General features: G+C 42.5%; 2 protein-coding genes across 2 annotated transcripts; both read right to left on the bottom strand.

Annotated features, from left to right (window-relative positions):
• Nucleotides 1-3,288: 3,288 nt before the first annotated feature.
• Nucleotides 3,289-4,307, bottom strand: MELLADRAFT_110360 (uncharacterized protein; the record flags this gene model as incomplete). The annotated part of the gene is made up of 4 exons (XM_007414428.1): nt 3,289-3,335; nt 3,528-3,585; nt 4,031-4,228; nt 4,266-4,307. The coding sequence occupies 4 exons, from the start codon at nt 4,305-4,307 to the stop codon at nt 3,289-3,291; spliced, it is 345 nt and encodes a 114-aa protein (XP_007414490.1).
• Nucleotides 4,308-8,062: 3,755 nt separating this feature from the next.
• On the bottom strand, nt 8,063-9,424 carry MELLADRAFT_91565 (uncharacterized protein; the record flags this gene model as incomplete). The annotated part of the gene is made up of 5 exons (XM_007414427.1): nt 8,063-8,411; nt 8,471-8,592; nt 8,652-8,801; nt 8,868-9,287; nt 9,356-9,424. 5 exons carry the CDS (start codon nt 9,422-9,424, stop codon nt 8,063-8,065), a joined length of 1,110 nt encoding a protein of 369 aa, XP_007414489.1.
• Between the last annotated feature and the right edge of the window lie 5,990 nt (nt 9,425-15,414).

The raw sequence follows: 15,414 nt of genomic DNA, 5'->3' as shown, positions 1-15,414 counted from the left end.
CTCCAGTCAATCGACTGGAGGAGAATGCCACTAAGCCTAGGTGGCCCTAGGCTTTGTTCTCCAGTCGATCGACTGGAGAACAAGCCCTGGGCCACCTAGGCTTAGGCTCCAGCCCACAGGGCCATCCCTCCAGTCGATCGACTGGAGGGAAGGGCCACCTAAGCCTACGTGGCCCTAGGCTTTGTTCTCCAGTCGATCGACTGGAGAACAAGCCCTGGGACACCTATGCTTAGGCTCCAGCCCTGGAGAGCCATCCCTCCAGTCGATCGACTGGAGGGATGGGCCACCTAAGCCTAGGTGGCCCTAGGCTGTGTTCTCCAGTCGATCGGCTGGAGAACCAGCCCTGGGACTGGGATAGACTCTATCCCGGTCCCAGGGATATAGACTTTGTGGACAGGTGAAAGCTGATAGTGATTGGTTGTAAATTTTCTCTATGGTTGACTCGGTAGGGATCTTAGTAATGATCACATTAGGTTTTGATGGGTGTGCATTTACCCAAAAGGTGAACTTGTGGTATGGTTAGGTATTGGGTTTTGTTGTTTTATACATATGTGAAGTTTGACATGATGAAAATCGATTTCTTGAAATTTTCATGTATTATTTGTGCCAAAGTGCCAAGTCAGTGGTCGATATTTGAGTTGTGGTCTGGAAATTGTGAAAACTGGCAGAAAGATAGGTTTTATCCCCAATACAGGCGGTTTCAGACCAGTATTGGGATTAAATCTGATGTTTATTCCAGTTTTGTCAATTTCTGACCCGGGGATTCTGAAATTTCAATTTTGAAATTTCAAGTTGTCACTTTGGCACATGTCGCATTCCGTATGATCGCAACCTCGGAGAGGGGCATTTTCTCGACATAAGCGAAAGAATTCAGTTAGAGTAGTCCTTTCAGCTCTCCCTGTTTCCATCGTCGCTCTCAGACCACGATCATCTAAGTAATAAATCGTTTGTTCATTCTCCAGATGAATGCTCAGTCGCTGTACCGAGGGGAAACGGCCGGCGATTTCAAATTTGAGCAATCGCCACACAGCTGCCAAAACCAAGTCAGTCTCACTACCTCAAGAGGGAAACAATTCATCAAAGCTTACCTTCCGGAGCACTTAAGAACCGTGCATTGACATATGCCGGAATTTCATCGACCCGCTCTTCATCTTGTAAGTTCGCCACCGTCCTATCATGCCCTTTCAAAATGTACTTGAACAAATATTTAATCGCTCGAATACTGACTGACGCCTCTACATTTATGTGGCAATTGTACTTCATCAGTAAAGATCGGTTGTAAGGTACCACTGAACCATTGTCGTAACGGTAATTTCCTCTCTCAAAGAATCGTCCATTATTCGGTCGTTTATAAGTAGGGTAAGCGTCATCGCGGATTGCAGTCGTTTCGAGAAAAGGGCGCGGATAACCTAATTTGCATTCTGATCCGTTCCAGCATTTATAATTTTGACACGGGCCGTGAAGCATGAACTGAGTAACGGCTTCGTATATTCTAGATTCTGTGTCGGGGTCTGGCAATTGAGCCGAGATCACAGCATCAATCTCTCCAGGTGTTTGAGGTCTTGAGCTTTCATCTAAAAACAATATCAAGTGCGCGTGTGGCAAACCGCGTTTTTGAAATTCAATTGAGTAGACGTAAGCTATGCATTTCCCCAATCGATCTCGCTTCGTTACGTCTTCAAGCAATGTTCGGAACTTGATATGAAAGATTCGAGCGATCAGATCGGGTCGATCTTCTGGTAGCTGGCCTGCGTCGAGCGAGTCCAGGACCTCAGGCCACTGGGGATTCGCAGTCATTGTGATGAAGAGCGAAGGGTTACCAAACTCCGCCACTAAGCTCATTGCGTCTTGGTATAGTTGTCTCAAATGACGCGGTCCACCAATGAAGCTCGAGGGTAGCACCACTCGCCTGCCCACAATCTCATCCTCAGCTTCATTACCCAAAGCTTCGATCGCCCCGCTGTAAAGCGCTGCCCGAATCTCCCTTTGATGATACCGCAGGTATTGTAACCGTGAGTGTTCCACACATAGGTACATATCCACTACAAACTCTTGAAACAATCGTCCTGCAGCCAGAATCACTGAAAAAGTTGACCTCTTAAACAGGAGGTACACGAACCATTCTAGATTCGTGATATCGCCTTCGATGTCTTAGAATTCAAAAAATCAATTTAAATCAGTTCAACAATATCATTGACCATATATTTTCATTCTGACTTGGATTAAATACTCACTCTCTTTGGTTGGGTTTGAATACGCATCAGACCAAGTCTGTGAGCCATAAAGGAACAATAAAGGATATCGTAATGCAAAATAACCCGTGTGCAGTTCTGAAATTCTTTGTAAGTCACCACTCTGTCGTCGCAGCACAATGTCGCGAGGATGCGCGCCTATTTGTCCATCACCATCGACTATTGCCGCTACCTCGTGTGCAGTCGGTCGATTATACCGGCGATGATCCCTGCCTGGGGCCGTGATGGTATTGATGCGGATTGTTTGTGTGTTGCCATCATTGCAAATTTGGGCGGCGGTCCGAAACACTTCGACGTACGGATTGTGTTGGTCAAGGAACTCTTGGAACAACATCAAAATTCGCGGCTCGAGTCTTCTCTGACAGCGCCTAATGCGCAAATTGGCCTCGTCTTCATCCCCTTCACCGTGGATAAAAATCTGAGCGAACCCCGGTTCTTGGTCTGGGAGTGGGATAAGTGAACCCATTAAATGCGAAAGTTGACCCGATACTCTGAAAGCATAGACACCGCGTTGCCCGGCCACGCTTTTGTCGATTTTTGCTCCAAGCAATGTGAAGGACAAAGCGTTGTTGTACTTCTGGATGAGAGTCCGAAAATTTTGAGACTCTATCATATTGAACAGTTGGATCTCAACAAAAGTCCTTGTTCGAATCAGGAGCTGAGAAATCAATAAAATTCTCACCTTCATCTGTCCCAGTCAGCAGTTCTTGATAAAATTCAGGCACTTGTTCACCCACGTCCTCCGGAAAATAACGCATCGGCAATTCTACTGCACCCTGTTGGCAACAGTTCGAGTAAGTTGTGGTCAAGTGATTCGCATCTTTCAGACGACGTTCAAGCTTCCATCTAAAAGCTCCACAACCCAAGCAATGATCATCTTGCTGCCCTATGTTGAAAGGTATCTCGTTCGGGAAACGGCGCATCAATGATTGCTCGGTTCCAAGTCCCTCCGAAGGGATTGCTGGGCCCCGCACACGTGCCCTCGGGGGCATATTTATTATCCCTCGTCGTTTAACTTAAAGTAACAAAATGTGGATCAGCTCCCATTTAAAACACCCTGTAGACCCCAAACCCCGTACCAATCTGCAATTTATCCAATCGAAGTTTGATCTCAATGGAATGAACTCCCTTGCTTGATTTCGGAAAGAAACTTCGTAGTTCGAAAGAGTTCTATTCTGCTATATCAATCCGAATGCAAAAGAGGTATCAGACTAATCCTTATTGACAATCTATTTAGGTGCAGATCACTAAGTGATAAAAATGTTCATAACTCACCTGCAGCTTCGTAGTTGTTCTTGTTATAAACAAATAACAGTCGATCTATACTATAATACTGCAATTACGAACAAATCAGAAATAATGTCAATAAAAACGACAATAATGACAGCAATCACAGTAATGATCTGATTGATGATCACAATGATGAACTCACAGTAATCACAGTAATGATAAATGATTATTATAAATGATTTTAAATGATTAACTTGGATTGTTTTCTCTTTTCTTGTTTAGTGCAATGCAACTAAGGGTTATACCACTTAAGCCGCCGCAGAGTCTGATTTAAATAGATATTCTGGTCTATCCAGAGTTCAGTCTACCCTCCTCAATCTGGTTCCGGTTCTTGGTCAAGCGAGCAGATTTTGGAACGGGAGACTTGCTTATTGAAGATCTATAATCTATTCACGTGTTGCATGATTGAGCGAGTCGATTTATCATAACTTCAAGATTGATACCAACTATTATTGCCTTCTCCCCCACTGGCGATTCTCTCTACATACCGCCAGTTCTCGCCAGTGGCCTCTCAATTGCACTCGCTTCTCGAAGACAAAGTGAACCACGCGAATCTGAAAGTCATTACGCACACCCTTTGCCGGCGAATTTGTAGTCCTGATTCCTAATACCGTGGTTGTTTCCTTGATTCGTAAATGCAAAACAGGTAGAGTGTAAGCGTGCCTGTGTTGCATAGCCGAGCCGACCTGATCAGTGAACCGATACGCGTACATTGGAACTCACGAATTCACGGCTACTCGACTCTTCCGATTGCCAATTTGTCATTGTATCCCATCAAGTTTGAATTCTCGGTTCGCCAATGCCAACCCATCAAACATAGATTGCATATCACCATGTGTACAATTTAGCACCATACCGCTTCCTGATTTTACGCGAAGTGCAACCCGTAATATTGGATCTCCACATGAAATATTATTTATCTTCATTTTGTTAATGACCTCCATGTATTAATTTGTTGTTTTCAAATACGCAGTAATTCGTGATCATATAATGAAGTTTTATCTATCTTAATCCAATGGGCCATTCCACTAAACTGAGATCCGTACTGGTGAAAAAAAATTCCAGGCTAAGCATGAATCGAGTTTTTCATGAGGGCGGCAAAAGATTATGTGATTGTTTCGGACATGTCCACACTGATGAATACCTCGGTCTCCTCACCGATAAACAATTGCACTGCAAGACAGGAGTCTTATATTTTGTCGTTGGGCAAAGAAGGACTTATCCAGTTCATATCTGATTAGGTTTCAAATTGGATTAATAGTTCAAAACTGTGGTGTATGTTCACGCACAATATGTTGTGAGTCGTCTACCAACCCGATCAAAGTAGATCTAAAATGACTCAAAAGCTGCAAATCAACACGTCGAGTCTTTCTCTAAATTTCTACCTATAGGGCCAGAAGATAAAATAAATCGGTCAGTACAATTTTTATAGATCAAAACAAAGTACTTTCAATCATCACGCAAGGTCAGAAACGGACGTAATCCAACTGGATTGTGTAATTGGGAGTAATGAAGCAATTTTTTTTTCGAATTCATTAAATTAAAAAGGCAAAAAAAAATGGAAACAATTGTTTCTGCTTTATTGACCACCAGCTAGCCGAGTCAACAGATGGTTTTGAATTGGCGTAAAAAAAGAGACAATCTCTTGACACTGGTTGAAATAGTATAGCCCCAGTCGAAACAAACAGTTCGAGGCCGGCCATTCATAACTTGCAATTTCAAAGCCCGCAACAATTATGCCTTCTGAGATACTGTTAAGCAATCAAGGTCCAATCAGACCCTATCAATACGAATTGTAACCATGATAGTGTAACAAACTTACACTGTTCCGCTTCAGACGGGTATTTCATGAAAACAGACAATCAAGTGATTCGACTTTTGAGCCAAGCATCGCATTCCTGTAGAAGTCAAATTGTATGAGTTCCATGGCAGGTTGACTCTGAGAAGCTAGGAATCAACAATTACTCACCAACACTTCGTTGTATGTCATTTGGCTCCTAAAGTGGCAAGTCAATTTTTGTTTTGCAAAAGCTGCAACCAAATTATCGTCTTGAACACCTTGGCCATCCATCGTCACAAAGATGATATGTTTGAGGTTTATAGGCTGGGAGGCAGGATTTCCTTCCATCGCATTCAACAAACTTTCCCAGTTTGCTTTTGATTCTACGTAGTTTGTAATCAAAATCTTAACGCCTTCAAAGAATGGTGTTCAAAACCATTCTAGGTCCGCAAATTGAATGTTCAAGCAAGTGCACTTTAAGACATGAAGCCGTGGGAAAGGGTACAAAATGAGGCAAGGTGGAACGTGGCGAGGCAGCCCATCAACCGATAGCACTTCAAGTGAATCTCTCAACGCAAAGATTGGTGATGTAGCTCCGTTGATATCGTTGCTTGATGAGTATTCAAGGAATCTGACCTTTGGGACTCCGAGCCGACAGAAATTGACAACCGCATCAATGTTTGATTCATCACAGTCGAAAAACAAATGTTTCATATTCGGCATTGAACCAGGCCTGATGTGCAAACTTTCTAGCGAAAGAAAATTAATTGAAAGTGATTCTAAAGATGGAATTACACTAAGAAGTCCAATGATTGACCTCGAGTTGTGCATAATGCGCCGAGCAGAAACGGATTCAGAGCCATTATCGTGACGCCGAGCGAAAGTTGAGGTGATTATTAGAACCTTGAGATTTGAAACTCCTCGGGTGGCAGACACCATTTCATCAGTAAAGCCAATCGCGCTAATGAATCCTAATTTCAATTCAGTCAAGCTGTCGCCACAAAGTTGTATAAGACGTTGGACATTGGCCATGTCGACCACAGAAGAGGGCCAAGGGTGTCTATGTAAAGCTAACTGGCGGCCTTGGTAGTCGGCGTAAACTTCGAATCCGTCAGAGTAGAAAACATGCCCAATGCTGAGTCTACACAATCCATGCATTCCGATTTCAGAAAATGATTTGTTCTGTCGGTTCAACAAATTGGAAGCCATGAACGCCCATCGCAAGTCGAGCTCCTGGACGACGTAGGACATGATAGAGCGGTCCCATTCTATGCCAAGGACGCGGAATTTCAAGAGAGATAAAGTCGAGGCATGACTAATGTAACCCCGGTCAGAGATGTTGACATGATGGGGAGGAGTTCTTGGAAGGTCCCGATAGAGATGATATAAAATCCTATCAACGATCTCGATTGGCAGGCGAATAGAACTACCCATGGTGTAGCCTTTGTGATGACAGGTGTTCCAAGACCTACAACCAACAGTCACAAACAGCCACGTTTTAAACGGTTGGTCAATCGAGGTTGGGAACCCCATAAAACCCCGTTGGGCTCAGTTCGCCAACGTGAAAAGGCTGAATTCCCAATTCGATCTCCCTCCGTTGTATAACGGCTTGGGGAATGAGTTTGCTGATTTGGCGAATGACCCATAAGATCACATTGACAGACTGATCGCATGATTTGGTCGCGTCGAGGATAAACAAACAAAGCAATTGACATTTGAATGGCGGTAGCCTGAAATTGAGCTGGCCAAGAAGTTTGTATGTGACTTGATCAGTTCGATTTTCCACTGTAATGTGGCATGTGGTGTTGACCGTAAAACTTAACAGTTCGGAACCCGAATCGCTGCCCGAATTCAAGTTAATCCGCAATTAAATTGTGGTTGGTGATAATTGGGTTTTCCCGATCGGCCTCAAAGAGCACTGATACTTCAGGCATTGTTAATTTTACATTTCGTAAAGGATAAATGGTAGCCTGGGTAATCTGAATTTGTAAATTGATGGGACTTACCGTCGAACACAAACTACTATGGACACTATACTCACCATCACTTCAGATTTACAACTTTTTCAAAAGCGAAGTTGTCAGTCGCAATTTGGTTGACCTGAATTGTATGTTGCTTATTTGGCATAACCCAGCATTGCATTTTCCGACTCCGGCCATGGAGTCGGCCTCTGATCCAAAGATTGAAATGTGGAATTGAAATCATTAGGATTTCAGTTTGTCCACAGCGGCTAGCTCTCGTGGCTCGTATTGGTGGGAGAGGAATTAAGATAGATTGACATATGGAGACAATCAAGCAAGGAAAAGTACAATTGAATTGATTAGAAATTTTGATTTGTAGATAGATAATTTTTTTTATATTTATTTATTATGAAGCGAATCGAACAATTTTTGAAATGAAATGATGGCTAGAGTCTCTATGGGTACAAAATTCAATCAATTGTTAGTTGTTGCACACGGGGAACATTTTTGAAGGCTAAAGCGGATATGTCATGTGAGGATACAACAGTGCAGGTCGAAATTTGAAACATATCATGTGATTTTTTTTCGTTTTGACAATAAGACTATAAGAAGAACCGAAATGGATTAAAAATCTGTTTTAACGGAATTAATCGCATAATGCCAAGATTGACATGCAGGAATGTAACTTTTTTTTGATAGCGCGGAAGATGAATAAGTCTAAGAATAATACTATTCAATCTAATTTGGGATGAGAAATAGGATTTGAACAATCCAATTAATTAGTCGTCCGAAGCGATGTCAACTACAGCCCCACTGCCACTGGATCTTCCAGCCTTGGCACGAATGGCACGTGGAGCACGTGGACGTTTACTTGGAGGAGGCGCAGTTGACTTGTTAGATTTTGGGGGGGCACACCCTTTGGTGGCTTTTGGCCGTACCGGCTCCTCTCCAGTTTCCTCAACCTCTGGTTCACCAAATACCTTTTGAGCCGAAGACGCTTGAGATCTGCTTGAGGCTGACGAGAACGAAGTTTCTGTGAACTCAGAAGGACCAAATGGTAAGCTCGACTTTGAGTCAGACGTGATCAAAGGAGACTTGAATGGTGAATTAACCGCTCTCGGATTGAATCTGGCTTTGGGACAGATCAGCCATGATATAAATTGGCAGATTCAAAGCGAGAAACTAACTTTACTGGTTTATTAGGATTTACTTGGGAAGAAGAACCTCCTTCGATGCTCTTCTTCATTCCGCTCCCGTTACCCATTTCGTGTGGCTCGGCATTCCCGCAAGTAGCTGAAACCTTGTTCACCTATTGGCAAAAGTCAGCGATCCGAAGGCATTGTAAGTCTAGCTCAAGATATAACTTACGATGGCAATGTAGCACTCGGTCACTTCGTTGAAATCCTTTATATAGCCATGAAAAAGGCACTCGCGACCCACTCTCATAGTCTTATGACTACCCGCCAAGTGTGGAAATGGTCGAATGCGGTACTCAACCCGGCACACTTGAGCTCTCTTCTTCTGCAAAGGACACATCACAATCAGTCGCAGATGTCATGTCTCAACGAATAGCACTTTAATTACCTCTGGGTGGTAATCCGAGTGCTCGACGGTCACTACGGTGGTCAGCTTATCCAAGCCAGGATTCTTGGGGATCAAGTGTTGAATTGTTTCCTCAAGGATGGTCTCGGTTTTTGACACGCGACCCAAGCCAGTTATACCGACAGTATCAGACAAATTGTGAACAAAACCTTCGTTATGAGTAATAATGCCTCGATCCAAAGCTTCAAAAAACAATTGATCATTGCTAGTGTCTAATCGGTTCCGAGGGAAAAATCCACCACGGAGGTTATAGATATTTTTGGCAAGTAGTTTAAACCCTTTTCCGCTAAATCCTGTTGCTCGAATCTCATATGAGAAACTTCTTGCACGATTCGCTCCGGTGCACGGAATAGATAAGATGTATGTTCTATACGCGGCATCTTTAGTCTGATCCGAAGAAATCTAAAAATGGTAGAAAGAAATTAGAATTGCAGAGAGGAAGGTCCTTGCTCCGGACAGAAATACTGCACCTTTTCTTCTATTTCAAAATTCGCAGACAGGTAGATCCCATGTCCTGTGACAGCGTCCTCGTCAGACATATCAATCGAGTTGGGTACTACACAGAGAGAAGGCAAGTTGCAATGATGTAAAGTTGGAAAAAGAATCCTGATTCAATCCTGGTCCAAGATGATGCTAAAACATTTGAAGTGTCGATCGACGTTCTTATATACTTGTGTCCTGTAAAGCAGGTACCAACAGTAACTGTTATCAGCAACGTATCAGCAACGTATATCAAGCACCGTATAATATGATTCATTACTATCCACTGATGCGAATCCTATATCTCGGCTCCCATGGTGCTGTCAAAGCCGAGTTTAAATTGAACGCTATGCAAAGTATCCTGAAACAAACTGGTATGATTATCGAGAGACCGATTGTCAATGTAAGTTGATCCGATTTTCGCTCGCCGTGAAGGGATAGCTACAGGTTACCGCTTTGTTGCTTCCAGACAATTTTGAAATCTTCCGTCCACAGCCATATTGAAGCGACTTGATTTCCAGACAATTTAATCTCGCAACGAGCATTCCCGGAATGCATGTCCCCAATTCCTGTTTCCGATTACCTGAGTTGTTCAAGAAGCGACATCACATTATTTTACCACCTGGTATTCAGCAGTTTATTCTTAATGATCTAAGATTGCAGTGACAGATGGAGCTAACCGGAGTTCCATCATTGTGATTTTGTTCGCGTGATCAATGGTGGGTACCTGTCGGATTTATTAAGTCAACCGGGGAGTATCCGAGCCGATTCAAGATGGGGCAAGCTCGGCACAATCCGATTTTCGATTCGTGTGCTTATCTGATCTACCCCGGTAATCGTCAGTGACTTCATCATCTGGTTATGCGACACAACACGTTAAATACCTACGTTGGTGAATCTTGATACCCTAAATTTCCTAATTCCAATCAGGTAATACAGATGGAATGGCTTGTCCGCACACCGTTGCATCCTCACTTGATTGCGCATGTGCTAATCATTAGACTGATTGACGCATGCTCCACAATGCACGAACCTCCGTGGAAATTGATTCTACAAAGTGCTTGAAAGAGGAAAGGCGGATCATTAGCTCAAACACTGTAGATTTATGTTGTTTCTCAAATTAAACCTAGTCATCTACCGCCGCAAAGTCAGGCAAAGCAGGAGTTTGTTGGATAATCTGCATTATATGGAGATGACGTGACGCATAACCAGAGTCATAATTACTATCAATCCATCTGCCGAAGAGTTGTGTAATGAGGACAATGTCACTTCAGTCCCTGGAAGTTTGAACAAACAACAGCTGTCGCCAGCACGTAACGCGAGGACTATTGAATGGGTCACAGTAGTACAACTGGCATCACAACAAATTGTAACAAATGCTTGAACAATGTATTTATTAAGACGAAAACATCCTAGCACTGAAACAACCTAGTACTATTGCGGACACTGGACAATTTGAGAAAAGGAAAATTGGTAGGAGGAAAACTTTGCATCTGGAAACCTCCGCTATACTGAGGCTGCGATTGTTCGATTGGTAACTAAGCGCGCTCCCAATGTACATTTTTGTGTGCAACACATCTGCTGATTAAGCCTTTAAGATCAAATGAAAGGATATATCTCAATCGTGGGACCAAGTCGTACTGTGCGCTTCATCATTAAACTTATTCGTCTAGCACTCAAACGTGTAACTCCTGTGCGACATGTGGGAACAGTTTTAGCTGACGGTCTTGAATCGAAGCTGTGAGGAAAACCTTACTAAAATTTCACGGTAGTTCATTTCGCCTCGGAAATGACACATGATTCGTTGCGCTTTAAAAGCTTCCACTATCTCAGAATCTGATACTGCTGCCCAATCTGGTGTGATGAAGATGACATGTTTTAAGGAGATGGGTCTTGCAGAGGAGTAGGTAGACATCGTATTCAAGATTTTTGACCAGTAGTTCCTTGAAGCCGAGTATGAAGTGATAAAGATTGCTACATTTTGAAATACTGGCCAATGAAGCCAAGCGATGTTGTCGCGTGTGCTTTCGGTGTAGGTACATCGTAAGATCTTGAGAAGTGGATACGTAAAATTCATGATCTCATGCGGAAAGTGAGAGCAAATGGCATCTATAGACAGCGCCTCGAGTGATTGATTCAGAGCGATTACAACTGGAGCAGCTTCATCGGCATTCTCGGGTGGAGAATACTCCAATAACTTGATCTTGTTTGCTTGTTGACAACAGAAGTCCGTGACGGCTTGAATGTTTGCGTGGTGACATGAGCAATAGAAGTGTACGGAATGCGAGAGGTGTCAGGGTGACAATGCAAAAATCAAAAGACGAAAATCACAATTCCCGGGTGCGAAATTCAAAAATCAAAGACAAAACTACAGAAAATACTCAAATACAGGGCAAAAACCCCTGTACCGGAGTAAAAGTCATGGCAGAAACCCCTTTCAGACCAGCTTACGGCCCAAATTTCAGTAGATTTACAACTTGAAACTCAACATTTGTCACCCCATTGTCGCATTGACACAAAAAGTACCAGGAAACCACAAAAGAGGACATCAAAATTCAAAAATCAAAAAATCAAAAAATCAAAAGTAGAAAATCAAAAAACAAATGTTGATAATCAAAAAACGACAATTAACAAACCATAAACAAAGACCCCAAAAATGAAAACTTCACATTAGATGATGAAAAGTGTACCTCTCTACCTCTCTACCTCTCAACCAATCACACAACCCACACACCATCACCAATCATCTTAGTCATTCCTCCAACTTTTGTTATAGTCTCCACCCATCCACTTGTTCAACCAAACCTACACTACACTGAACCTCTTTGATCGTCTCCACTCTTCTTCATCCTTATTTGATTGTCTTCACTCTTCTTCACTCTTCTTCATCCTTATTTGACCATCTTTACTCTTCTTCATCCTTCTTTGATTGTCTTCAATCTTCTTTGATATTCTTGGATCGGCTTCACCCTTCTTCAATATTCTTGTATCGGCTTCATTGTTCCCTAGTATTCTTCAATTCTCTTCGATCTTCTTCGATCTTCTTCAATCTTCTTCAATCTTCTTGAATCAGTTTCAATCTTCTTCAATCTTCTTGAATCCTCTTCAATATGCTTCAATCTTCTTGAATCAGTTTCAATCTTCTTCAATCTTCTTCAATCTTCTTCGATCGACTTCAATCTTCTTCGATCGACCTCAATCTTCTTCAATCAGCTTCAATCAGCTTCTTCTTCGACTTTGGTTTCTCTCGGATACTCATATTTCACTATCATGAACCGACCTACTTGTCCCTTATTTCAAAGTACTCTCTGTCAAGGCGAACACAAAATATGTGGACCCTGCCTTGAAAACATCAATGCGGACCGAAACAAAAAGGTTCCTTCTCCCCCCCAGCAGGCACCCACCCAAGCTTCTCAACCCCGCCCTGCCAATCTCAAGGTCATCAATGCCAGAGCAGCTGTTGCAGGGCTTGGAGAACTTCTCTACCCAGCACGAATGCAACAAGATATGCAAGCACCTGGGGTTGCTACCGCCAAAGGTAGCAAAATTAAGTCTACGGGAGGAGATGGAGCTGTTGTATGGAGGTAAGTCTGGGGAACAGACTCATATTCCAGCAAGAGATTAGCACAAGGCGGAAATTCAGGAGTAAATTCTTTCCTTTCAATCTGTATTCCAAAATTTGTTGCTCTTAAAAAATTCAAAAATTTACAAAAACCCTTTGCTCACAAAATTATCATCTTAAAAACAAAAAAAAACATGTATATATCATTTTAAAAATCTGAGTGCTGAACCTTTTGTTTCCTTATAAGAAGTAATCTTATTCTGAAGATGGTCCAAATTGGCCCGTTTCCGTTGCATCTGCTTATCGTAGGTCTCTGCAAGGCCGCTGTGCAATTTTTCCCAGCTCTCATCATCCAAACCAACCCGCTGTTCCATAATCTCCTTCATTGCTGCCACCACAGTGGTACTGATCTGAGTGCTACAAGCATAAGCAAGTACATGGTCTACCGCCCCTTTACTCTTTCCAATCCCTTTTCTTGCCTTGGTTTTTTCCCTTGTTACAGCACCCTGCAAGTATGTTGTCTTTTTTTTTCTCCTTCAGAAAATAAAAAATGTTTGGTGTTGTGGCAAACATCTGTCGCCCACAGTAATTCTACCACATCAGCTGCATTGATGTCTACAATAAACTTGAAATAGTGACTGATGTGAATTACAAACTTGGCACCAACTTGGGGATGCTTCTTATCAATGCGGTGTCCAGTCTTCTTCTCTAGTTCAATTTCTTCCTTCCTCTCGGCCAAAAGTTCAAGTCTTCTTGCTGGAGTAACAATTTCAGCTGTAATAGATTACATATGTCAGCAGATTGGTCATAAGGCTGTGAATATTAAATACTCAACATGTGTTCGCATCAATTAAGCAGAAGAAACCTGAAGCAAATCCGGTGGCATCAAAGTCACAATGAACTCCGTTGCGGAATCCTCCAGTGGTAGCAATCACATTGGATCCCACAAAAGCATTGTCCCCAAAGACTTGGGCATTGGGTGATTTCTCCCACTCTTTGCTACCAGGCACCGGCTCTTTTGATCCCCACGACGGGGCATCAGTGTCTTTGGCCAGCTTCTTGTTGGAATCATACACAAATAGAGATAATGAACATGTCCTTTCAGCATGAAAGTCCACTACCCAAGGAAGTTCATCTTGGCGGGCTTCGTCCTCGTCTAGTTTGGCTGGGTCCTTGCTGGTAGATGAATTTTGGGCATAGGTTGCTGGTGTTAAGACATTGAACAAATTAAGCTTCTGAAATGTCCTCCTGTGGAAAGGTGAAGATAAACAAACCAATAACTGTTCCTCTTTGATATTGTCCAGCACGCTTAGAAGATCTGTGACCAAATGCTTTCATAGTACCTTGCCGCTCGTGGGGCGGTAGCATCTTGACTGCATGATTTTCCTTGATCACTCCCCGTGCTTCAGAATGTTGATGCATGATCTTGATAGCCCTTCGAAAGTCTTTCCAAAGTTGCACTTGGGCAGGGTCAATGCTGGCGGGGTCCTGCAGCAAGAAATGTCAGCCATGTGGAAACAACAGAAAGTTCGAGGGACTTGACCTCTTTGTTGAACCTAGCAACACATATAAGCTTATTTCCAGCCAGATTCACAAGTACCACAGTTCCATAGGTCACTACTCGCTCTTTCCTGTTCCCAAATTGAGGAACTCGGAATACATCACAGTCCTCTGGCAAGCCAAACCGGTCTTTGATTCCTGCTTTGATTCTTTGACTGACATGTTCTCTTCCAACATCCCGGACTGGATCCCGTTGGGCATTGTGTTGTTGAGCCTTCTTCCGCTTTTGGTACTCGACCATCTTTTGCTTTCGGAGTTCAGATACTGGTTTGGGCATCTACAGGGAAAAAAACATTGCTTTGATTAATGGTATGTTCAACACTTGAATATTTTGGAATGTGTGTGGGGATGCAAAGAAATAAGTGAATAAAATTTTGGTTGTATGAAATGATTCAATGTGAGATCTTATGAATGAATAATTGAATGAATAAGTATTGAGTAATTTCTTGAGGAATGAATAACGGTGAGCTGTAAATCATTTGATATAAGTTAATTTGCATTTATGATTCATTGTTTGAAGTTGAGTATTGAGATAACAGTGAGCTGTAAATCATTTGGTGTAAGTTAATTTGCATTTATGATTCATTGTTTGAAGTTGAGTATTGAGTAATTTCTTGAGGAATGAAATGCGGAAGCACCGAGATACATTTAGCAAAGGGTTAGGCTGGTAGTTGGGGGACCCCTCAGTCACTTGCCCTGCCCTTCACGAGACATAAACATCTCTGCATGTATCTCAAGTACTCCCGTCTTCCATGAGTCAATGTGAATAACCTTGCGCTGTAAATCTTTTGAATTGTATGAGTCTTCTTTTGAGGTTAATGAAAATGTTTGATAAATTTTGAATAGTTTGAGGTTTCATGTATCAATCTTGAATCAATTAGTATCAGCTTCTTGTGGATTCTTCATGGTTCTTGTATGTTCTGTCTT

Source organism: Melampsora larici-populina, assembly GCF_000204055.1.
Source record: "Melampsora larici-populina 98AG31 unplaced genomic scaffold MELLAscaffold_43, whole genome shotgun sequence".
NCBI lineage: Eukaryota > Fungi > Basidiomycota > Pucciniomycetes > Pucciniales > Melampsoraceae > Melampsora > Melampsora laricis-populina.
The sequence above is the reverse complement of the archived record's forward strand: the minus strand, read 5'-3'. Positions and strand labels throughout refer to the sequence as shown.